The sequence below is a fragment of the Salmo trutta genome, unplaced genomic scaffold (assembly GCF_901001165.1).
Source record: "Salmo trutta unplaced genomic scaffold, fSalTru1.1, whole genome shotgun sequence".
Taxonomy (NCBI): domain Eukaryota; kingdom Metazoa; phylum Chordata; class Actinopteri; order Salmoniformes; family Salmonidae; genus Salmo; species Salmo trutta.
The window spans coordinates 4,278,475-4,302,230 of record NW_021822992.1 but is presented as its reverse complement, the minus strand read 5'-3'; the positions used below and the strand labels follow the sequence as shown (position 1 = coordinate 4,302,230).

Sequence of the window (23,756 nt, the reverse complement as noted above, 5' to 3'; positions counted from 1 at the left end):
TTCGATGTTTAAATATTGTGGACATCAGAGCCATTTTGAAGGGAATCCTATTTGAGTCATAAAATTATATTCATATATAGGTCAGCTATACAAAAACCTACAGAGATCCTATCCATCTGACTATCTCTTTAGATAAAAATATAAACTACTGGAAACAAACTTTAAAAATAACTGATGTCGGCACAAGACGGAGGGAATGATGGAACATAACTGAAGAGATTACAGTTCATGAGAACGTTCGCTTAATCCAGTATAAATTTAATGTTTAAAATGTATTATACAAGAAACAAAACTCACAAATTGTACAGCACAACGACAGAGTCGTGTCTGAAGAGTAAAACTACCAATGACTCAATAATCCATGCCTTCTCGGGAATGTTATAAAGTCCAAAAGTTACGGGCGGAGATGGAAAGATGGCTGCCAGAAGTGTTACAATTGTTAATTTACTTTAAATTCGTCTGTCTGCATATATCAAGACATGGCATATGAGGATGCAGTGAGAAACCCCGATGGGTTGGACAATACTTTACTTTTCTCATCAATTATCTTAAAAAATAAAAAAAAATAAAAATATATATAATATATATACCTAAAAAATTGAAATCGACCTCTGTTGTTCACGCAACGGAAAGGGCAAATGATTTCAAAACATGTAAAGTTTGTGGATGATGGAGAGAAACAAAATGGTGCCGTTTGAGGCCATGTGGTGGAAAGTGATACAGGAGCTGGAGAGAAGGGTGGGGGATAGTGGGTCTGGGGAGGAGGGATATAGGGGTGGGGAGGAGGGATATAGGGGTGGGGGATAGTGGGTCTGGGGAGGAGGGATATAGGGGTGGGGATAGTGGGTCTGGGGAGGAGGGATATAGGGGTGGGGAGGAGGGATATAGGGTTGGGGGATAGTGGGTCTGGGGAGGAGGGATATAGGGGTGGGGGGGAGGGATATAGGGGTGGGGGATAGTGGGTCTGGGGAGGAGGGATATAGGGGTGGGGATAGTGGGTCTGGGGAGGAGGGATATAGGGGTGGGGGGATAGTGGGTCTGGGGAGGAGGGATATAGGGGTGGGGAGGAGGGATATAGGGGTGGGGGATAGTGGGTCTGGGGAGGAGGGATATAGGGGTGGGGAGGAGGGATATAGGGGTGGGGGGGAGGGATATAGGGGTGGGGAGGAGGGATATAGGGGTGGGGGATAGTGGGTCTGGGGAGGAGGGATATAGGGGTGGGGGATAGTGGGTCTGGGGAGGAGGGATATAGGGGTGGGGAGGAGGGATATAGGGGTGGGGGGAGGGATATAGGGGTGGGGGATAGTGGGTCTGGGGAGGAGGGATATAGGGGTGGGGAGGAGGGATATAGGGGTGGGGAGGAGGGATATAGGGGTGGGGGATAGTGGGTCTGGGGAGGAGGGATATAGGGGTGGGGAGGAGGGATATAGGGGTGGGGGATAGTGGGTCTGGGGAGGAGGGATATAGGGGTGGGGAGGAGGGATATAGGGGTGGGGAGGAGGGATATAGCGGTGGGGGATAGTGGGTCTGGGGAGGAGGGATATAGGGGTGGGGAGGGATAGTGGGTCTGGGGAGGAGGGATATAGGGGTGGGGGATTGTGGGTCTGGGGAGGAGGTTTATAGGGGTGGGGGATTGTGGGTCTGGGGAGGAGGGATATAGGGGTGGGGGGGATAGTGGGTCTGGGGAGGAGGGATATAGGGGTGGGGATAGTGAGTCTGGGGAGGAGGGATATAGGGGTGGGGAGGAGGGATATAGGGGTGGGGAGGAGGGATATAGGGGTGGGGGATAGTGGGTCTGGGGAAGAGGGATATAGGGGTGGGGAGGAGGGATATATGGATGGGGGATAGTGGGTCTGGGGAGGAGGGATATAGGGGAGGGGGATAGTGGGTCTGGGGAGGAGGGATATAGGGGTGGGGAGGAGGGATATAGGGGTGGGGGATAGTGGGTCTGGGGAGGAGGGATATAGGGGTGGGGATAGTGGGTCTGGGGAGGAGGGATATAGGGGTGGGGAGGAGGGATATAGGGGTGGGGGATAGTGGGTCTGGGGAGGAGGGATATAGGGGTGTCATTTCCTCTCAGTCACAAGAGATGTCATTTCCTCTCAGTCACAAGAGATGTCATTTCCTCTCAGTCACAAGAGATGTCATTTCCTCTCAGTCACAGAGATGTCACTTCCTCTCGGTCACAGAGATGTTATTTCCTCTCGGTCACAGAGATGTCATTTCCTCTCGGTCACAGAGATGTCATTTCCTCTCAGTCACAGAGATGTCATTTCCTCTCGGTCACAGAGATGTCACTTCCTCTCAGTCACAGAGATGTCATTTCCTCTCAGTCACAAGAGATGTCATTTCCTCTCAGTCACAAGAGATGTCATTTCCTCTCAGTCACAGAGATGGCAGGAGCCCAGGCGAGATGGGAGGTTGGGGGTGAGGATCACGTTCAGAAGGCACTAACTGGGAGGAAGCTAATGGAACCATGCTGGAGAGAGAGAGAGAGGCAGATCAGAGCCCTAATGTCCCATTCTACAGGAGTCCCAGTCTCCACCAGCAGGGGGAGCTATTGGGGGGTTGAGCCGATTAACTACTGAACAACGCAGGTATCCCATCCACCATCTACTCCCTCACAAAGGGTCAGATCTCTGCCAGCGTGACCCGGAAGCAGTCCGCTGACCTCTCGACGGACAGGATGAAGGTGTCCTCGTTGGAATAGTGGTCTATGATACTGTCATTCATGTTGACCAGGATCCTGAGGGACAGAAGAAAAAGGTTCCCGTTTCATAAGCAAAAAAATATAAAATAAAAAACATTTGTACAAGCATAGTCCTGGATCTTCATAGAGGAATGACTCACCTTCTGTTGTTCTGGAACGACTCACCTTCTGTTGTTCTGGAACGACTCACCCTCTGTTGTTCTGGAACGACTCACCTTCTGTTGTTCTGGAACGACTCACCCTGTGTTGTTCTGGAATGACTCACCCTCTGTTGTTCTGGAATGACTGAACCTCTGTTGTTCTGGAACGACTCACCCTCTGTTGTTCTGGAATGACTGAACCTCTGTTGTTCTGGAACGACTCACCCTCTGTTGTTCTGGAACGACTCACCTTCTGTTGTTCTGGAACGACTCACCCTCTGTTGTTCTGGAACGACTCACCTTCTGTTGTTCTGGAACGACTCACCCTGTGTTGTTCTGGAATGACTCACCCTCTGTTGTTCTGGAACGACTCACCCTCTGTTGTTCTGGAATGTTCTGGAACGACTCACCCTCTGTTGTTCTGGAACGACTCACCCTCTGTTGTTCTGGAACGACTCACCCTCTGTTGTTCTGGAATGTTCTGGAACGACTCACCCTCTGTTGTTCTGGAACGACTCACCCTCTGTTGTTCTGGAATGTTCTGGAACGACTCGCCCTCTGTTGTTCTGGAATGTTCTGGAACGACTCACCCTCTGTTGTTCTGGAATGTTCTGGAACGACTCGCCCTCTGTTGTTCTGGAATGTTCTGAAACGACTCACCCTCTGTTGTTCTGGAATGTTCTGGAACGACTCACCCTCTGTTGTTCTGGAACGACTCACCCTCTGTTGTTCTGGAATGTTCTGGAACGACTCACCCTCTGTTGTTCTGGAATGTTCTGGAACGACTCACCCTCTGTTGTTCTGGAATGTTCTGGAACGACTCACCCTCTGTTGTTCTGGAATGTTCTGGAACGACTCACCCTCTGTTGTTCTGGAATGTTCTGGAACGACTCACCCTCTGTTGTTCTGGAATGTTCTGGAACGACTCACCCTCTGTTGTTCTGGAATGTTCTGGAACGACTCGCCCTCTGTTGTTCTGGAACGACTCACCCTCTGTTGTTCTGGAATGTTCTGGAACGACTCACCCTCTGTTGTTCTGGAATGTTCTGGAACGACTCACCCTCTGTTGTTCTGGAATGTTCTGGAACGACTCGCCCTCTGTTGTTCTGGAATGTTCTGGAACGACTCGCCCTCTGTTGTTCTGGAATGTTCTGGAACGACTCACCCTCTGTTGTTCTGGAACGACTCACCCTCTGTTGTTCTGGAATGTTCTGGAACGACTCACCCTCTGTTGTTCTGGAATGTTCTGGAACGACTCACCCTCTGTTGTTCTGGAACGACTCACCCTCTGTTGTTCTGGAATGTTCTGGAACGACTCACCCTCTGTTGTTCTGGAATGTTCTGGAACGACTCACCCTCTGTTGTTCTGGAACGACTCACCCTCTGTTGTTCTGGAACGACTCACCCTCTGTTGTTCTGGAATGTTCTGGAACGACTCACCCTCTGTTGTTCTGGAACGACTCACCCTCTGTTGTTCTGGAATGTTCTGGAACGACTCGCCCTCTGTTGTTCTGGAATGTTCTGGAACGACTCACCCTCTGTTGTTCTGGAATGTTCTGGAACGACTCGCCCTCTGTTGTTCTGGAATGTTCTGAAACGACTCACCCTCTGTTGTTCTGGAATGTTCTGGAACGACTCACCCTCTGTTGTTCTGGAACGACTCACCCTCTGTTGTTCTGGAATGTTCTGGAACGACTCACCCTCTGTTGTTCTGGAATGTTCTGGAACGACTCACCCTCTGTTGTTCTGGAATGTTCTGGAACGACTCACCCTCTGTTGTTCTGGAATGTTCTGGAACGACTCACCCTCTGTTGTTCTGGAATGTTCTGGAACGACTCACCCTCTGTTGTTCTGGAATGTTCTGGAACGACTCGCCCTCTGTTGTTCTGGAACGACTCACCCTCTGTTGTTCTGGAATGTTCTGGAACGACTCACCCTCTGTTGTTCTGGAATGTTCTGGAACGACTCACCCTCTGTTGTTCTGGAATGTTCTGGAACGACTCGCCCTCTGTTGTTCTGGAATGTTCTGGAACGACTCACCCTCTGTTGTTCTGGAATGTTCTGGAACGACTCACCCTCTGTTGTTCTGGAACGACTCACCCTCTGTTGTTCTGGAATGTTCTGGAACGACTCACCCTCTGTTGTTCTGGAATGTTCTGGAACGACTCACCCTCTGTTGTTCTGGAACGACTCACCCTCTGTTGTTCTGGAATGTTCTGGAACGACTCACCCTCTGTTGTTCTGGAATGTTCTGGAACGACTCACCCTCTGTTGTTCTGGAATGTTCTGGAATGACTCACCCTCTGTTGTTCTGGAATGTTCTGGAATGACTCACCCTCTGTTGTTCTGGAATGTTCTGGAATGACTCACCCTCTGTTGTTCTGGAATGTTCTGGAATGACTCACCCTCTGTTGTTCTGGAATGTTCTGGAATGACTCACCCTCTGTTGTTCTGGAATGTTCTGGAACGACTCACCATCTGTTGTTCTGGAATGTTCTGGAATGACTCACCCTCTGTTGTTCTGGAATGTTCTGGAACGACTCACCCTCTGTTGTTCTGGAATGTTCTGGAACGACTCACCCTCTGTTGTTCTGGTAGATCCTGGTATTCTCGCGGGGTACTCCATACTTCTCTGAGACCTGTGAAAACAGTTACAGACGACGTCACGATACGTGGCCTGTTTTATGACAGTTATCCTGGTTTCCAGTGTATCAACACTGAACAACAATATAAACACAACATGTAAAAGTGTCCCGTGTTTCATGAGCTGAAATAAAAGATTCCAGAAATGTGCCATAAACACAAAAAAGCTAATTTCTCTCAAATTTTGTGCACAAATTTGTTTACATCCCTGTTAGTGAGCATTTCTCCTTTGCCAAGATAATCCATCCACCTGACAGGTGTGGCATATCAAGAAGCTGATTAAACAGCATGATCATTACACAGGTGCACCTTGTGCTGGGGGCTCTAAAATGTGCAGTTTGTAAAATGTGCACACAACACGTGTTTTTTTTTTTTTTGAGGGAGCGTGCAATTGGCATGCCGACTGCAGGAATGTCCACCAGAAGTGTTGCCAGATAATTTAATGTACATTTCTCTACCATAAGCCTCCAATGTCGTTTTAGAGAATTTGGCAGTACGTCCAACCGGCCTCACAAACCGCAGACCACGTGTACGGCGTCGTGTGGACGAGCGGTTTACTGATGTCAACGTTGTGAACAGAGTGGTGGAGGTGGGGTTATGGTATGGGCCCCATGGTGGAGGTGGGGTTATGGTATGGGCCCCATGGTGGAGGTGGGGTTATGGTATGGGCCCCATGGTGGAGGTGGGGTTATGGTATGGGCCCCATGGTGGAGGTGGGGTTATGGTATGGGCCCCATGGTGGAGGTGGGGTTATGGTATGGGCCCCATGGTGGAGGTGGGGTTATGGTATGGGCCCCATGGTGGAGGTGGGGTTATGGTATGGGCCCCATGGTGGTGGTGGGGTTATGGTATGGGCCCCATGGTGGAGGTGGGGTTATGGTATGGGCCCCATGGTGGAGGTGGGGTTACGGTATGGGCCCCATGGTGGAGGTGGGGTTACGGTATGGGCCCCATGGTGGAGGTGGGGTTACGGTATGGGCCCCATGGTGGAGGTGGGGTTACGGTATGGGCCCCATGGTGGAGGTGGGGTTACGGTATGGGCCCCATGGTGGAGGTGGGGTTACGGTATGGGCCCCATGGTGGAGGTGGGGTTACGGTATGGGCCCCATGGTGGAGGTGGGGTTACGGTATGGGCCCCATGGTGGAGGTGGGGTTATGAGCGCTGCATGAGGCAAATGGTGGTCACACCAGATAGTGACTGGTTTTCTGATACACGTCCCCTACCTCATTTTAAGGTATCTCTGACCAACAGATGCATATCCTGTATTCCCAGTCATGTGAAATCCATAGATTAGGGCCTAATTAATTCATTTCAATTGACTGATTTCCTGATATGAACTGTAACTCTGAAATATCTTTGAAATTGTTGCATGTTGCGTTTATATTTTTTAGTTGTACTTACTGCTTCCAGCAAGGCCATCAGAGTGGGAGACTTCAGCATCAGAGCATCAAACACCTCATCTGATTCCTTCCTCACATACAGCAGGACTGAAGACACGGGGAATAGAGAGCATATTATTGGTCAATGGGGCTGAGTGACACAATTAGTTTGTTGATTTACAGAAAACCAATTCAGATGTCATTTGAGTAGGCTTGAAACAAACATGGACATTTTCTTTATTACAGGAGACGTGACTGATGTTCCCTGTAGACGTGACTGATGTTCCCTGTAGAGGGGAGACGTGACTGATGTTCCCTGTAGAGGGGAGACGTGACTGATGTTCCCTGTAGAGAGGAGACGTGACTGATGTTCCCTGTAGAGAGGAGACGTGACTGATGTTCCCTGTAGACGGGAGACGTGACTGATGTTCCCTGTAGATGGGAGACGTGACTGATGTTCCCTGTAGAGGGGAGACGTGACTGATGTTCCCTGTAGAGAGGAGACGTGACTGATGTTCCCTGTAGAGAGGAGACGTGACTGATGTTCCCTGTAGACGGGAGACGTGACTGATGTTCCCTGTATACGGGAGACGTGACTGATGTTCCCTGTAGACGTGACTGATGTTCCCTGTAGAGAGGAGACGTGACTGATGTTCCCTGTAGACGTGACTGATGTTCCCTGTAGAGAGGAGACGTGACTGATGTTCCCTGTAGAGAGGAGACGTGACTGATGTTCCCTGTAGAGAGGAGACGTGACTGATGTTCCCTGTAGAGAGGAGATGTGACTGATGTTCCCTGTAGAGAGGAGACGTGACTGATGTTCCCTGTAGAGAGGAGACGTGACTGATGTTCCCTGTAGACGGGAGACGTGACTGATGTTCCCTGTAGAGGGGAGACGTGACTGATGTTCCCTGTAGAGGGGAGACGTGACTGATGTTCCCTGTAGAGAGGAGACGTGACTGATGTTCCCTGTAGAGAGGAGACGTGACTGATGTTCCCTGTAGACGGGAGACGTGACTGATGTTCCCTGTAGACGGGAGACGTGACTGATGTTCCCTGTAGAGAGGAGACGTGATTGATGTTCCCTGTAGAGAGGAGACGTGACTGATGTTCCCTGTAGAGAGGAGACGTGACTGATGTTCCCTGTAGAGAGGAGACGTGACTGATGTTCCCTGTAGAGAGTAGACGTGACTGATGTTCCCTGTAGAGAGGAGACTTGACTGATGTTCCCTGTAGACGGGAGACGTGACTGATGTTCCCTGTAGAGGGGAGACGTGACTGATGTTCCCTGTAGAGGGGAGACGTGACTGATGTTCCCTGTAGAGAGGAGACGTGACTGATGTTCCTTGTAGAGAGGAGACGTGACTGATGTTCCCTGTAGACGGGAGACGTGACTGATGTTCCCTGTAGACGGGAGACGTGACTGATGTTCCCTGTAGACGTGACTGATGTTCCCTGTAGAGAGGAGACGTGACTGATGTTCCCTGTAGAGAGGAGACGTGATTGATGTTCCCTGTAGAGAGGAGACGTGACTGATGTTCCCTGTAGAGAGGAGACGTGACTGATGTTCCCTGTAGAGAGGAGACGTGACTGATGTTCCCTGTAGAGAGGAGACGTGACTGATGTTCCCTGTAGAACGTTGAGACGTGACTGATGTTCCCTGTAGAGAGGAGATGTGACTGATGTTCCCTGTAGAGAGGAGACGTGACTGATGTTCCCTGTAGAGAGGAGACGTGACTGATGTTCCCTGTAGACGGGAGACGTGACTGATGTTCCCTGTAGAGGGGAGACGTGACTGATGTTCCCTGTAGAGGGGAGACGTGACTGATGTTCCCTGTAGAGAGGAGACGTGACTGATGTTCCCTGTAGAGAGGAGACGTGACTGATGTTCCCTGTAGACGTGACTGATGTTCCCTGTAGAGAGGAGACGTGACTGATGTTCCCTGTAGACGGGAGACGTGACTGATGTTCCCTGTAGAGAGGAGACGTGACTGATGTTCCCTGTAGAGAGGAGACGTGACTGATGTTCCCTGTAGAGAGGAGACGTGACTGATGTTCCCTGTAGAGAGGAGACGTGACTGATGTTCCCTGTAGAGAGGAGACGTGACTGATGTTCCCTGTAGAGAGGAGACGTGACTGATGTTCCCTGTAGACGTGACTGCTGTTCCCTGTAGACGTGACTGATGTTCCCTGTAGACGGGAGACGTGACTGATGTTCCCTGTAGACGTGACTGATGTTCCCTGTAGAGAGGAGACGTGACTGATGTTCCCTGTAGAGAGGAGACGTGATTGATGTTCCCTGTAGAGAGGAGACGTGACTGATGTTCCCTGTAGAGAGGAGACGTGACTGATGTTCCCTGTAGAGAGGAGACGTGACTGATGTTCCCTGTAGAGGGGAGACGTGACTGATGTTCCCTGTAGAGGGAGACGTGACTGATGTTCCCTGTAGAGAGGAGATGTGACTGATGTTCCCTGTAGAGAGGAGACGTGACTGATGTTCCCTGTAGAGAGGAGACGTGACTGATGTTCCCTGTAGACGGGAGACGTGACTGATGTTCCCTGTAGAGGGGAGACGTGACTGATGTTCCCTGTAGAGGGAGACGTGACTGATGTTCCCTGTAGAGGGGAGACGTGACTGATGTTCCCTGTAGAGAGGAGACGTGACTGATGTTCCCTGTAGAGAGGAGACGTGACTGATGTTCCCTGTAGACGTGACTGATGTTCCCTGTAGAGAGGAGACGTGACTGATGTTCCCTGTAGAGAGGAGACGTGACTGATGTTCCCTGTAGAGAGGAGACGTGACTGATGTTCCCTGTAGAGAGGAGACGTGACTGATGTTCCCTGTAGAGAGGAGACGTGACTGATGTTCCCTGTAGAGAGGAGACGTGACTGATGTTCCCTGTAGACGGGAGACGTGACTGATGTTCCCTGTAGAGAGGAGACGTGACTGATGTTCCCTGTAGAGAGGAGACGTGACTGATGTTCCCTGTAGACGTGACTGATGTTCCCTGTAGACGTGACTGATGTTCCCTGTAGAGAGGAGACGTGACTGATGTTCCCTGTAGAGAGGAGACGTGACTGATGTTCCCTGTAGAGAGGAGACGTGACTGATGTTCCCTGTAGAGAGGAGACGTGACTGATGTTCCCTGTAGACGTGACTGCTGTTCCCTGTAGACGTGACTGATGTTCCCTGTAGACGGGAGACGTGACTGATGTTCCCTGTAGACGTGACTGATGTTCCCTGTAGAGAGGAGACGTGACTGATGTTCCCTGTAGAGAGGAGACGTGATTGATGTTCCCTGTAGAGAGGAGACGTGACTGATGTTCCCTGTAGAGAGGAGACGTGACTGATGTTCCCTGTAGAGAGGAGACGTGACTGATGTTCCCTGTAGAGAGGAGACGTGACTGATGTTCCCTGTAGACGGGAGACGTGACTGATGTTCCCTGTAGAGAGGAGATGTGACTGATGTTCCCTGTAGAGAGGAGACGTGACTGATGTTCCCTGTAGAGAGGAGACGTGACTGATGTTCCCTGTAGACGGGAGACGTGACTGATGTTCCCTGTAGAGGGGAGACGTGACTGATGTTCCCTGTAGAGGGGAGACGTGACTGATGTTCCCTGTAGAGAGGAGACGTGACTGATGTTCCCTGTAGAGAGGAGACGTGACTGATGTTCCCTGTAGACGTGACTGATGTTCCCTGTAGAGAGGAGACGTGACTGATGTTCCCTGTAGAGAGGAGACGTGACTGATGTTCCCTGTGGAGAGGAGACGTGACTGATGTTCCCTGTAGAGAGGAGACGTGACTGATGTTCCCTGTAGAGAGGAGACGTGACTGATGTTCCCTGTAGAGAGGAGACGTGACTGATGTTCCCTGTAGAGAGGAGACGTGACTGATGTTCCCTGTAGAGGGGAGACGTGACTGATGTTCCCTGTAGAGGGGAGACGTGACTGATGTTCCCTGTAGAGGGGAGACGTGACTGATGTTCCCTGTAGAGAGGAGACGTGACTGATGTTCCCTGTAGACGTGACTGTTGTTATGACAACCACCCACCTCTCTTCCGGGTTTCTGGTTTGAAGTGTTTGGCAGGAGGAGGCGGACAGACGTGCTCCTCATCAGGCCGTGCCACCCTCTTCATCACGACGCCCCTGAAACAGGAAGACATCAACGGTGGGAACAACAACGAATAGGATCCCATTTAAGGGTTTTAAACAGCAGCCAATCAGCAGCTCTAACTCCTCGTCGGTCCTTTAAACGTTGTAAATGAAGACCAACTAGTGAGAAATAGTCACAGCATTGAGGAGGATTTCATTACATGCTGTTTAAATAGAGACTTACATCAGAACATGGCCATTATGTCACCATGGAAACGTGGCCATTACGTCTCCATGGAAACACATGGCAGCTTATCGAAGCAGCCATTGGAATGTGTGGAATTGATATTCTTGCTACCCTCTCTCCTACCCCTCTCTACTACCCTCTCTATTACCCCTCTCTATTACCCTCTCTACTACCCTCTCTACTACCCTCTCTATTACCCTCTCTACTACCCTCTCTACTACCCTCTCTATTACCCTCTCTATTACCCTCTCTACTACCCTCTCTACTACCCTCTCTCTACTACCCTCTCTCCAACCCCTCTCTATTACCCTCTCTACAACCCTCTCTCCTACCCTCCTCTCTCCTACCCTCTCTCCAACCCCTCTCTACTACCTTCTCTACTACCCTCTCTATTACCCTCTCTACTACCTTCTCTACTACCCTCTCTATTACCCCTCTCTACTACCTTCTCTACTACCCTCTCTACTACCCCTCTCTACTACCCCTCTCTATTACCCTCTCTATTACCCTCTCTCCAACCCCTCTCTACTACCCCTCTCTATTACCCTCTCTACTACCCCTCTCTATTACCCTCTCTACTACCCTCTCTATTACCCTCTCTACTACCCTCTCTACTACCCTCTCTATTACCCTCTCTACTACCCTCTCTACTACCCTCTCTATTACCCTCTCTATTACCCTCTCTACTACCCTCTCTACTACCCTCTCTACTACCCTCTCTATTACCCTCTCTATTACCCTCTCTACTACCCTCTCTACTACCCTCTCTCCAACCCCTCTCTACTACCCTCTCTACTACCCTCTCTACTACCCTCTCTACTACCCTCTCTCCAACCCCTCTCTACTACCCTCTCTACTACCCTCTCTATTACCCTCTCTACTACCCTCTCTACTACCCTCTCTACTACCCTCTCTATTACCCTCTCTACTACCCTCTCTATTACCCTCTCTCTACTACCCTCTCTCCAACCCCTCTCTCCAACCCCTCTCTACTACCCTCTCTATTACCCTCTCTACTACCCTCTCTATTACCCTCTCTCTACTACCCTCTCTCCAACCCCTCTCTACTACCCTCTCTATTACCCTCTCTACTACCCTCTCTATTACCCTCTCTCTACTACCCTCTCTCCAACCCCTCTCTACTACCCTCTCTATTACCCTCTCTCCTACCCCTCTCTCCTACCCTCTCTCCAACCCCTCTCTATTACCCTCTCTACTACCCTCTCTATTACCCTCTCTCTACTACCCTCTCTCCAACCCCTCTCTACTACCCTCTCTATTACCCTCTCTATTACCCTCTCTATTACCCTCTCTACTACCCTCTCTACTACCCTTCTCTTCAACCCTCTCTCCTACCCTTCTCTTCAACCCTCTCTCCAACCCCTCTCTATTACCCTCTCTATTACCCTCTCTACTACCCTCTCTCCAACCCCTCTCTACTACCCTCTCTCCTACCCTTCTCTCCTGCCTTCTATCCTACCCCCTTCCTACCCTCCTCTCTCCTACCCTCTCCTACTCTCCTCTCTTCTACCCTCTCCTACCCTCCTCTCTCCTACCCTCTCCTACCCTCCTCTCTCCTACCCTCTCCTACCCTCCTCTCTCCTACCCTTCTCTTCTACCCTCCTCTCTCCTACCCTCTCTCCCTACCCTCTCTCTCCTACCCTCTCTCTCCTACCCTCTCTCTTCTACCCTCTCTCCCTACCCTCTCTCTCCTACCCTCTCTCCTACCCTCTCTCTCCTACCCTCTCTCCCTACCCTCTCTCCTTACCCTCTCTCTCCTACCCTCTCTCTCCTACCCTCTCTCCTACCCTCTCTCTCCTACCCTCTCTCCCTACCCTCTCTCCCTACCCTCTCTCTCCTACCCTCTCTCTCCTACCCTCTCTCCCTACCCTCTCTCTCCTACCCTCTCTCCTACCCTCTCTCTCCTACCCTCTTCCTACCCTCTCTCCCTACCCTCTCACTCCTACCCTCTCACTCCTACCCTCTCTCTCCTTACCCTCTCTCCATCCCTCTCTCCTACCCTCTCTCGAACATGAAATCTTATTAAAATGTGTTCGTGTACAACCCCAGGAAGACTATGACACCTGTTTTTAATATTTTCTGTCAAGCGAACACTTAGATATGGTCATTTTAACCTTTTCATAAATTCATAGTGTTTGGGAAGCCGTAGAGTAAGGTTTTGGTGAATGTAGAGTGGGAAAGTGGTCGTGCGTTTGGACAATTAAGACACTGCAGTAAATAAACCTTAATAAAAACATCTGTCTCGTCCAGGACCGGAGTCTACTGCAGACCGGTGGGCCATAGCCAATCAGAGCTACAGTAGGTCTATATGCAAATTAGCCATATGCCACACAAGCCTGCCATCCTTCACTATGAACTGGACTGTTTACAGCCAGTAGGACCTGCCATCATTCACTATGAACTGGACTGTGTGTTTACAGTAGGACCTGTCATCATTCACTATGAACTGGACTGTTTACAGGCAGTAGGACCTGCCATCATTCACTATGAACTGGACTGTGTGTTTACAGTAGGACCTGCCATCATTCACTATGAACTGGACTGTGTGTTTACAGGCAGTAGGACCTGTCATCATTCACTATGAACTGGACTGTGTGTTTACAGGCAGTAGGACCTGCCATCATTCACTATGAACTGGACTGTGTGTTAACAGGCAGTAGGACCTGTCATCATTCACTATGAACTGGACTGTGTGTTAACAGGCAGTAGGACCTGTCATCATTCACTATGAACTGGACTGTGTGTTTACAGTAGGACCTGCCATCATTCACTATGAACTGGACTGTGTGTTTACAGGCAGTAGGACCTGCCATCATTCACTATGAACTGGACTGTGTGTTGACAGTAGGACCTGCCATCATTCACTTTGAACTGGACTGTGTGTTTACAGTAGGACCTGCCATCATTCACTATGAACTGGACTGTGTGTTTACAGGCAGTAGGACCTGCCATCATTCACTATGAACTGGACTGTGTGTTTCCAGTAGGACCTGCCATCATTCACTATGAACTGGACTGTGTTTACAGGCAGTAGGACCTGTCATCATTCACTATGAACTGGACTGTGTGTTAACAGGCAGTAGGACCTGCCATCATTCACTATGAACTGGACTGTGTGTTTACAGGCAGTAGGACCTGCCATCATTCACTATGAACTGGACTGTGTGTTTACAGTAGGACCTGCCATCATTCACTATGAACTGGACTGTGTGTTTACAGGCAGTAGGACCTGTCATCATTCACTATGAACTGGACTGTGTGTTTACAGTAGGACCTGCCATCATTCACTATGAACTGGACTGTGTGTATTATAGTAGAGTAGCCAGCCTTACTGTATGGTGTATTATAGTAGAGTAGCCAGTCTTACTGTATGGTGTATTATAGTAGAGTAGCCAGCCTTACTGTATGGTGTATTATAGTAGAGTAGCCAGCCTTACTGTATGGTGTATTATAGTAGAGTAGCTAGCCTTACTGTATGGTGTATTATAGTAGAGTAGTCAGTCTTACTGTATGGTGTATTATAGAGTAGCTAGCCTTACTGTATGGTGTATTATAGTAGAGTAGCCAGTCTTACTGTATGGTGTATTACAGTAGAGTAGCCAGCCTTACTGTATGGTGTATTATAGTAGAGTAGCCAGTCTTACTGTATGGTGTATTACAGTAGAGTAGCCAGTCTTACTGTATGGTGTATTATAGTAGAGTAGTCAGTCTTACTGTATGGTGTATTACAGTAGAGTAGTCAGTCTTACTATATGGTGTATTATAGTAGAGTAGCCAGTCTTACTGTATGGTGTATTACAGTAGAGTAGCCAGTCTTACTGTATGGTGTATTATAGTAGAGTAGCCAGCCTTACTGTATGGTGTATTATAGTAGAGTAGCCAGCCTTACTGTATGGTGTATTACAGTAGAGTAGTCAGTCTTACTGTATGGTGTATTATAGTAGAGTAGCCAGTCTTACTGTATGGTGTATTACAGTAGAGTAGCCAGCCTTACTGTATGGTGTATTATAGTAGAGTAGCCAGTCTTACTGTATGGTGTATTATAGTAGAGTAGCCAGCCTTACTGTATGGTGTATTATAGTAGAGTAGCCAGCCTTACTGTATGGTGTATTACAGGAGAGTAGCCAGTCTTACTGTATGGTGTATTATAGTAGAGTAGCCAGCCTTACTGTATGGTGTATTACAGTAGAGTAGCCAGTCTCACTGTATGGTGTATTATAGTAGAGTAGCCAGTCTTACTGTATGGTATAGTAGAGTAGCCAGCCTTACTGTATGGTGTATTACAGTAGAGTAGCCAGTCTTACTGTATGGTGTATTATAGAGTAGCCAGTCTTACTGTATGGTGTATTATAGAGTAGCTAGCCTTACTGTATGGTGTATTATAGTAGAGTAGCCAGTCTTACTGTATGGTGTATTACAGTAGAGTAGCCAGCCTTACTGTATGGTGTATTATAGTAGAGTAGCCAGTCTTACTGTATGGTGTATTATAGTAGAGTAGCCAGTCTTACTGTATGGTGTATTATAGAGTAGCCAGTCTTACTGTATGGTGTATTATAGTAGAGTAGCCAGCCTTACTGTATGGTGTATTATAGTAGAGTAGCCAGTCTTACTGTATAGTGTATTATAGTAGAGTAGCCAGCCTTACTGTATGGTGTATTATAGTAGAGTAGCCAGTCTTACTGTATGGTGTATTATAGAGTAGCCAGTCTTACTGTATGGTGTATTACAGTAGAGTAGCCAGCCTTACTGTATGGTGTATTATAGTAGAGTAGCCAGCCTTACTGTATGGTGTATTATAGTAGAGTAGCCAGTCATACTGTATGGTGTATTATAGTAGAGTAGCCAGTCTTACTGTATGGTGTATTATAGTAGAGTAGCCAGTCTTACTGTATGGTGTATTATAGTAGAGTAGCCAGCCTTACTGTATGGTGTATTATAGTAGAGTAGCCAGTCTTACTGTATGGTGTATTACAGTAGAGTAGCCAGTCTTACTGTATGGTGTATTACAGTAGAGTAGCCAGCCTTACTGTATGGTGTATTATAGTAGAGTAGCCTGTCTTACTGTATGGCGTATTATAGTAGAGTAGCCAGGTGTATTATAGTAGAGTAGCCAGTCTTACTGTATGGTGTATTATAGTAGAGTAGCCAGTTTTACTGTATGGTGTAATACAGTAGAGTAGCCAGTCTTACTGTATGGTGTATTATAGTAGAGTAGCCAGCCTTACTGTATGGTGTATTATAGTAGAGTAGCCTGCCTTACTGTATGGTGTATTACAGTAGAGTAGCCAGTCTTACTGTATGGTGTATTATAGTAGAGTAGCCAGCCTTACTGTATGGTGTATTACAGTAGAGTAGCCTGCCTTACTGTATGGTGTATTACAGTAGAGTAGCCAGCCTTACTGTATGGTGTATTGTAGTAGAGTAGCCAGCCTTACTGTATGGTGTATTACAGTAGAGTAGCCAGTCTTACTGTATGGTGTATTATAGTAGAGTAGCCAGCCTTACTGTATGGTATAGTAGAGTAGCCAGTCTTACTGTATGGTGTATTACAGTAGAGTAGCCAGCCTTACTGTATGGTGTATTATAGTAGAGTAGCCAGCCTTACTGTATGGTGTATTATAGTAGAGTAGCCAGTCTTACTGTATGGTGTATTATAGTAGAGTAGCCAGTCTTACTGTATGGTGTATTATAGTAGAGTAGCCAGCCTTACTGTATGGTGTATTATAGTAGAGTAGCCAGTCTTACTGTATGGTGTATTATAGTAGAGTAGCCAGCCTTACTGTATGGTGTATTACAGTAGAGTAGCCAGTCTTACTGTATGGTGTATTATAGTAGAGTAGCCAGCCTTACTGTATGGTGTATTATAGTAGAGTAGCCAGTCTTACTGTATGGTGTATTATAGTAGAGTAGCCTGCCTTACTGTATGGTGTATTACAGTAGAGTAGCCTGCCTTACTGTATGGTGTATTATAGTAGAGTAGCCAGTCTTACTGTATGGTGTATTATAGTAGAGTAGCCAGTCTTACTGTATGGTGTATTATAGTAGAGTAGCCAGGTGTATTATAGTAGAGTAGCCAGCCTTACTGTATGGTGTATTATAGTAGAGTAGCCAGCCTTACTGTATGGTGTATTATAGTAGAGTAGTCAGTGGTAATGTATGGTGTATTATAGTAGAGTAGCCAGTCTTACTGTATGGTGTATTACAGTAGAGTAGCCAGTCTTACTGTATGGTATAGTAGAGTAGCCAGGTGTATTACAGTAGAGTAGCCAGGTGTATTACAGTAGAGTAGCCAGTCTTACTGTATGGTGTATTATAGTAGAGTAGCCAGCCTTACTGTATGGTGTATTATAGTAGAGTAGCCAGCCTTACTGTATGGTGTATTATAGTAGAGTAGCCAGTCTTACTGTATGGTGTATTATAGTAGAGTAGCCAGTCTTACTGTATGGTGTATTATAGTAGAGTAGCCAGCCTTACTGTATGGTGTATTATAGTAGAGTAGCCAGTCTTACTGTATGGTGTATTACAGTAGAGTAGCCAGTCTTACTGTATGGTGTATTACAGTAGAGTAGCCAGCCTTACTGTATGGTGTATTATAGTAGAGTAGCCTGTCTTACTGTATGGCGTATTATAGTAGAGTAGCCAGGTGTATTATAGTAGAGTAGCCAGTCTTACTGTATGGTGTATTATAGTAGAGTAGCCAGTTTTACTGTATGGTGTATTACAGTAGAGTAGCCAGTCTTACTGTATGGTGTATTATAGTAGAGTAGCCAGCCTTACTGTATGGTGTATTATAGTAGAGTAGCCTGCCTTACTGTATGGTGTATTACAGTAGAGTAGCCAGTCTTACTGTATGGTGTATTATAGTAGAGTAGCCAGCCTTACTGTATGGTGTATTACAGTAGAGTAGCCTGCCTTACTGTATGGTGTATTACAGTAGAGTAGCCAGCCTTACTGTATGGTGTATTATAGTAGAGTAGCCAGCCTTACTGTATGGTGTATTACAGTAGAGTAGCCAGTCTTACTGTATGGTGTATTATAGTAGAGTAGCCAGCCTTACTGTATGGTATAGTAGAGTAGCCAGTCTTACTGTATGGTGTATTACAGTAGAGTAGCCAGCCTTACTGTATGGTGTATTATAGTAGAGTAGCCAGCCTTACTGTATGGTGTATTATAGTAGAGTAGCCAGTCTTACTGTATGGTGTATTATAGTAGAGTAGCCAGTCTTACTGTATGGTGTATTATAGTAGAGTAGCCAGCCTTACTGTATGGTGTATTATAGTAGAGTAGCCAGTCTTACTGTATGGTGTATTATAGTAGAGTAGCCAGCCTTACTGTATGGTGTATTACAGTAGAGTAGCCAGTCTTACTGTATGGTGTATTATAGTAGAGTAGCCAGCCTTACTGTATGGTGTATTATAGTAGAGTAGCCAGTCTTACTGTATGGAGTATTATAGTAGAGTAGCCTGCCTTACTGTATGGTGTATTACAGTAGAGTAGCCTGCCTTACTGTATGGTGTATTATAGTAGAGTAGCCAGTCTTACTGTATGGTGTATTATAGTAGAGTAGCCAGTCTTACTGTATGGTGTATTATAGTAGAGTAGCCAGGTGTATTATAGTAGAGTAGCCAGCCTTACTGTATGGTGTATTATAGTAGAGTAGCCAGCCTTACTGTATGGTGTATTATAGTAGAGTAGTCAGTGGTACTGTATGGTGTATTATAGTAGAGTAGCCAGTCTTACTGTATGGTGTATTACAGTAGAGTAGCCAGTCTTACTGTATGGTATAGTAGAGTAGCCAGGTGTATTACAGTAGAGTAGCCAGGTGTATTACAGTAGAGTAGCCAGTCTTACTGTATGGTGTATTATAGTAGAGTAGCCAGCCTTACTGTATGGTGTATTATAGTAGAGTAGCCAGTCTTACTGTATGGTGTATTACAGTAGAGTAGCCAGTCTTACTGTATGGTTTATTATAGTAGAGTAGCCTGCTTACTGTATGGTGTATTATAGTAGAGTAGCCAGTCTTACTGTATGGTGTATTATAGTAGAGTAGCCAGCCTTACTGTATGGTGTATTATAGTAGAGTAGCCAGCCTTACTGTATGGTGTATTACAGTAGAGTAGCCAGTCTTACTGTATGGTGTATTATAGTAGAGTAGCCAGCCTTACTGTATGGTGTATTACAGTAGAGTAGCCAGTCTCACTGTATGGTGTATTATAGTAGAGTAGCCAGTCTTACTGTATGGTATAGTAGAGTAGCCAGCCTTACTGTATGGTGTATTACAGTAGAGTAGCCAGTCTTACTGTATGGTGTATTATAGAGTAGCCAGTCTTACTGTATGGTGTATTATAGAGTAGCTAGCCTTACTGTATGGTGTATTATAGTAGAGTAGCCAGTCTTACTGTATGGTGTATTACAGTAGAGTAGCCAGCCTTACTGTATGGTGTATTATAGTAGAGTAGCCAGTCTTACTGTATGGTGTATTATAGTAGAGTAGCCAGTCTTACTGTATGGTGTATTATAGAGTAGCCAGTCTTACTGTATGGTGTATTATAGTAGAGTAGCCAGTCTTACTGTATAGTGTATTATAGTAGAGTAGCCAGCCTTACTGTATGGTGTATTATAGTAGAGTAGCCAGTCTTACTGTATGGTGTATTATAGAGTAGCCAGTCTTACTGTATGGTGTATTACAGTAGAGTAGCCAGCCTTACTGTATGGTGTATTATAGTAGAGTAGCCAGCCTTACTGTATGGTGTATTATAGTAGAGTAGCCAGTCATACTGTATGGTGTATTATAGTAGAGTAGCCAGTCTTACTGTATGGTGTATTATAGTAGAGTAGCCAGTCTTACTGTATGGTGTATTATAGTAGAGTAGCCAGCCTTACTGTATGGTGTATTATAGTAGAGTAGCCAGTCTTACTGTATGGTGTATTACAGTGGAGTAGCCAGTCTTACTGTATGGTGTATTACAGTAGAGTAGCCAGCCTTACTGTATGGTGTATTATAGTAGAGTAGCCTGTCTTACTGTATGGCGTATTATAGTAGAGTAGCCAGGTGTATTATAGTAGAGTAGCCAGTCTTACTGTATGGTGTATTATAGTAGAGTAGCCAGTTTTACTGTATGGTGTAATACAGTAGAGTAGCCAGTCTTACTGTATGGTGTATTATAGTAGAGTAGCCAGCCTTACTGTATGGTGTATTATAGTAGAGTAGCCTGCCTTACTGTATGGTGTATTACAGTAGAGTAGCCAGTCTTACTGTATGGTGTATTATAGTAGAGTAGCCAGCCTTACTGTATGGTGTATTACAGTAGAGTAGCCAGCCTTACTGTATGGTGTATTATAGTAGAGTAGCCAGCCTTACTGTATGGTGTATTACAGTAGAGTAGCCAGTCTTACTGTATGGTGTATTATAGTAGAGTAGCCAGCCTTACTGTATGGTATAGTAGAGTAGCCAGTCTTACTGTATGGTGTATTACAGTAGAGTAGCCAGCCTTACTGTATGGTGTATTATAGTAGAGTAGCCAGCCTTACTGTATGGTGTATTATAGTAGAGTAGCCAGTCTTACTGTATGGTGTATTATAGTAGAGTAGCCAGTCTTACTGTATGGTGTATTATAGTAGAGTAGCCAGCCTTACTGTATGGTGTATTATAGTAGAGTAGCCAGTCTTACTGTATGGTGTATTATAGTAGAGTAGCCAGCCTTACTGTATGGTGTATTACAGTAGAGTAGCCAGTCTTACTGTATGGTGTATTATAGTAGAGTAGCCAGCCTTACTGTATGGTGTATTATAGTAGAGTAGCCAGTCTTACTGTATGGTGTATTATAGTAGAGTAGCCTGCCTTACTGTATGGTGTATTACAGTAGAGTAGCCTGCCTTACTGTATGGTGTATTATAGTAGAGTAGCCAGTCTTACTGTATGGTGTATTATAGTAGAGTAGCCAGTCTTACTGTATGGTGTATTATAGTAGAGTAGCCAGGTGTATTATAGTAGAGTAGCCAGCCTTACTGTATGGTGTATTATAGTAGAGTAGCCAGCCTTACTGTATGGTGTATTATAGTAGAGTAGTCAGTGGTACTGTATGGTGTATTATAGTAGAGTAGCCAGTCTTACTGTATGGTGTATTACAGTAGAGTAGCCAGTCTTACTGTATGGTATAGTAGAGTAGCCAGGTGTATTACAGTAGAGTAGCCAGGTGTATTACAGTAGAGTAGCCAGTCTTACTGTATGGTGTATTATAGTAGAGTAGCCAGCCTTACTGTATGGTGTATTATAGTAGAGTAGCCAGCCTTACTGTATGGTGTATTATAGTAGAGTAGCCAGTCTTACTGTATGGTGTATTATAGTAGAGTAGCCAGTCTTACTGTATGGTGTATTATAGTAGAGTAGCCAGCCTTACTGTATGGTGTATTATAGTAGAGTAGCCAGTCTTACTGTATGGTGTATTACAGTAGAGTAGCCAGTCTTACTGTATGGTGTATTACAGTAGAGTAGCCAGCCTTACTGTATGGTGTATTATAGTAGAGTAGCCTGTCTTACTGTATGGCGTATTATAGTAGAGTAGCCAGGTGTATTATAGTAGAGTAGCCAGTCTTACTGTATGGTGTATTATAGTAGAGTAGCCAGTTTTACTGTATGGTGTATTACAGTAGAGTAGCCAGTCTTACTGTATGGTGTATTATAGTAGAGTAGCCAGCCTTACTGTATGGTGTATTATAGTAGAGTAGCCTGCCTTACTGTATGGTGTATTACAGTAGAGTAGCCAGTCTTACTGTATGGTGTATTATAGTAGAGTAGCCAGCCTTACTGTATGGTGTATTACAGTAGAGTAGCCTGCCTTACTGTATGGTGTATTACAGTAGAGTAGCCAGCCTTACTGTATGGTGTATTATAGTAGAGTAGCCAGCCTTACTGTATGGTCTATTACAGTAGAGTAGCCAGTCTTACTGTATGGTGTATTATAGTAGAGTAGCCAGCCTTACTGTATGGTATAGTAGAGTAGCCAGTCTTACTGTATGGTGTATTACAGTAGAGTAGCCAGCCTTACTGTATGGTGTATTATAGTAGAGTAGCCAGCCTTACTGTATGGTGTATTATAGTAGAGTAGCCAGTCTTACTGTATGGTGTATTATAGTAGAGTAGCCAGTCTTACTGTATGGTGTATTATAGTAGAGTAGCCAGCCTTACTGTATGGTGTATTATAGTAGAGTAGCCAGTCTTACTGTATGGTGTATTATAGTAGAGTAGCCAGCCTTACTGTATGGTGTATTACAGTAGAGTAGCCAGTCTTACTGTATGGTGTATTATAGTAGAGTAGCCAGCCTTACTGTATGGTGTATTATAGTAGAGTAGCCAGTCTTACTGTATGGAGTATTATAGTAGAGTAGCCTGCCTTACTGTATGGTGTATTACAGTAGAGTAGCCTGCCTTACTGTATGGTGTATTATAGTAGAGTAGCCAGTCTTACTGTATGGTGTATTATAGTAGAGTAGCCAGTCTTACTGTATGGTGTATTATAGTAGAGTAGCCAGGTGTATTATAGTAGAGTAGCCAGCCTTACTGTATGGTGTATTATAGTAGAGTAGCCAGCCTTACTGTATGGTGTATTATAGTAGAGTAGTCAGTGGTACTGTATGGTGTATTATAGTAGAGTAGCCAGTCTTACTGTATGGTGTATTACAGTAGAGTAGCCAGTCTTACTGTATGGTATAGTAGAGTAGCCAGGTGTATTACAGTAGAGTAGCCAGGTGTATTACAGTAGAGTAGCCAGTCTTACTGTATGGTGTATTATAGTAGAGTAGCCAGCCTTACTGTATGGTGTATTATAGTAGAGTAGCCAGTCTTACTGTATGGTGTATTACAGTAGAGTAGCCAGTCTTACTGTATGGTTTATTATAGTAGAGTAGCCTGCTTACTGTATGGTGTATTATAGTAGAGTAGCCAGCCTAACTGTATGATTTATTATAGTAGAGTAGCCAGCCTTACTGTACGGTGTATTACAGTAGAGTAGCCAGTCTTACTGTATGGTGTATTATAGTAGAGTAGCCAGTCTTACTGTATGGTGTATTACAGTAGAGTAGCCAGTCTTACTGTATGGTGTATTATAGTAGAGTAGCCAGCCTTACTGTATGGTGTATTACAGTAGAGTAGCCAGTCTTACTGTATGGTGTATTATAGTAGAGCAGCCAGCCTTACTGTATGGTGTATTACAGTAGAGTAGCCAGTCTTACTGTATGGTGTATTACAGTAAAGTAGCCAGTCATACTGTATGGTGTATTACAGTAGAGTAGCCAGCCTTACTGTATGGTGTATTATAGTAGAGTAGCCAGTCTTACTGAATGGTATATTATAGTAGAGTAGCCAGCCTTACTGTATGGTGTATTATAGTAGAGTAGCCAGTCTTACTGTATGGTGTATTACAGTAGAGTAGCCAGTCTTACTGTATGGTGTATTATAGTAGAGTAGCCAGTCTTACTGTATGGTGTATTACAGTAGAGTAGCCAGCCTTACTGTATGGTGTA

General features: G+C 45.9%; 1 protein-coding gene across 6 annotated transcripts in view; it reads right to left on the bottom strand.

Annotated features, from left to right (window-relative positions):
* Positions 1 to 2,076: 2,076 nt before the first annotated feature.
* LOC115187891 (grainyhead-like protein 2 homolog) overlaps positions 2,077 to 23,756 on the bottom strand; it is a 48,611-nt gene continuing 26,931 nt past the window's right edge. Inside the window, exons 12-15 of one of the 6 annotated variants that reach the window (XM_029746936.1) lie at positions 10,926 to 11,020; positions 6,896 to 6,981; positions 5,431 to 5,489; positions 2,077 to 2,746 (exon numbers count right to left, since the gene is read on the bottom strand). In XM_029746936.1, the coding sequence (XP_029602796.1) occupies positions 2,632 to 2,746; positions 5,431 to 5,489; positions 6,896 to 6,981; positions 10,926 to 11,020 (355 nt within the window). In that variant the 3' untranslated portion in view covers positions 2,077 to 2,631. Of the gene's footprint in view, positions 2,747 to 4,720; positions 4,759 to 5,014; positions 5,054 to 5,090; positions 5,124 to 5,378; positions 5,490 to 6,895; positions 6,982 to 10,925; positions 11,021 to 23,756 lie in introns of those variants that run through there. The other 5 variants (XM_029746939.1, XM_029746938.1, XM_029746937.1 and 2 more) reach the window with 5 other exon arrangements.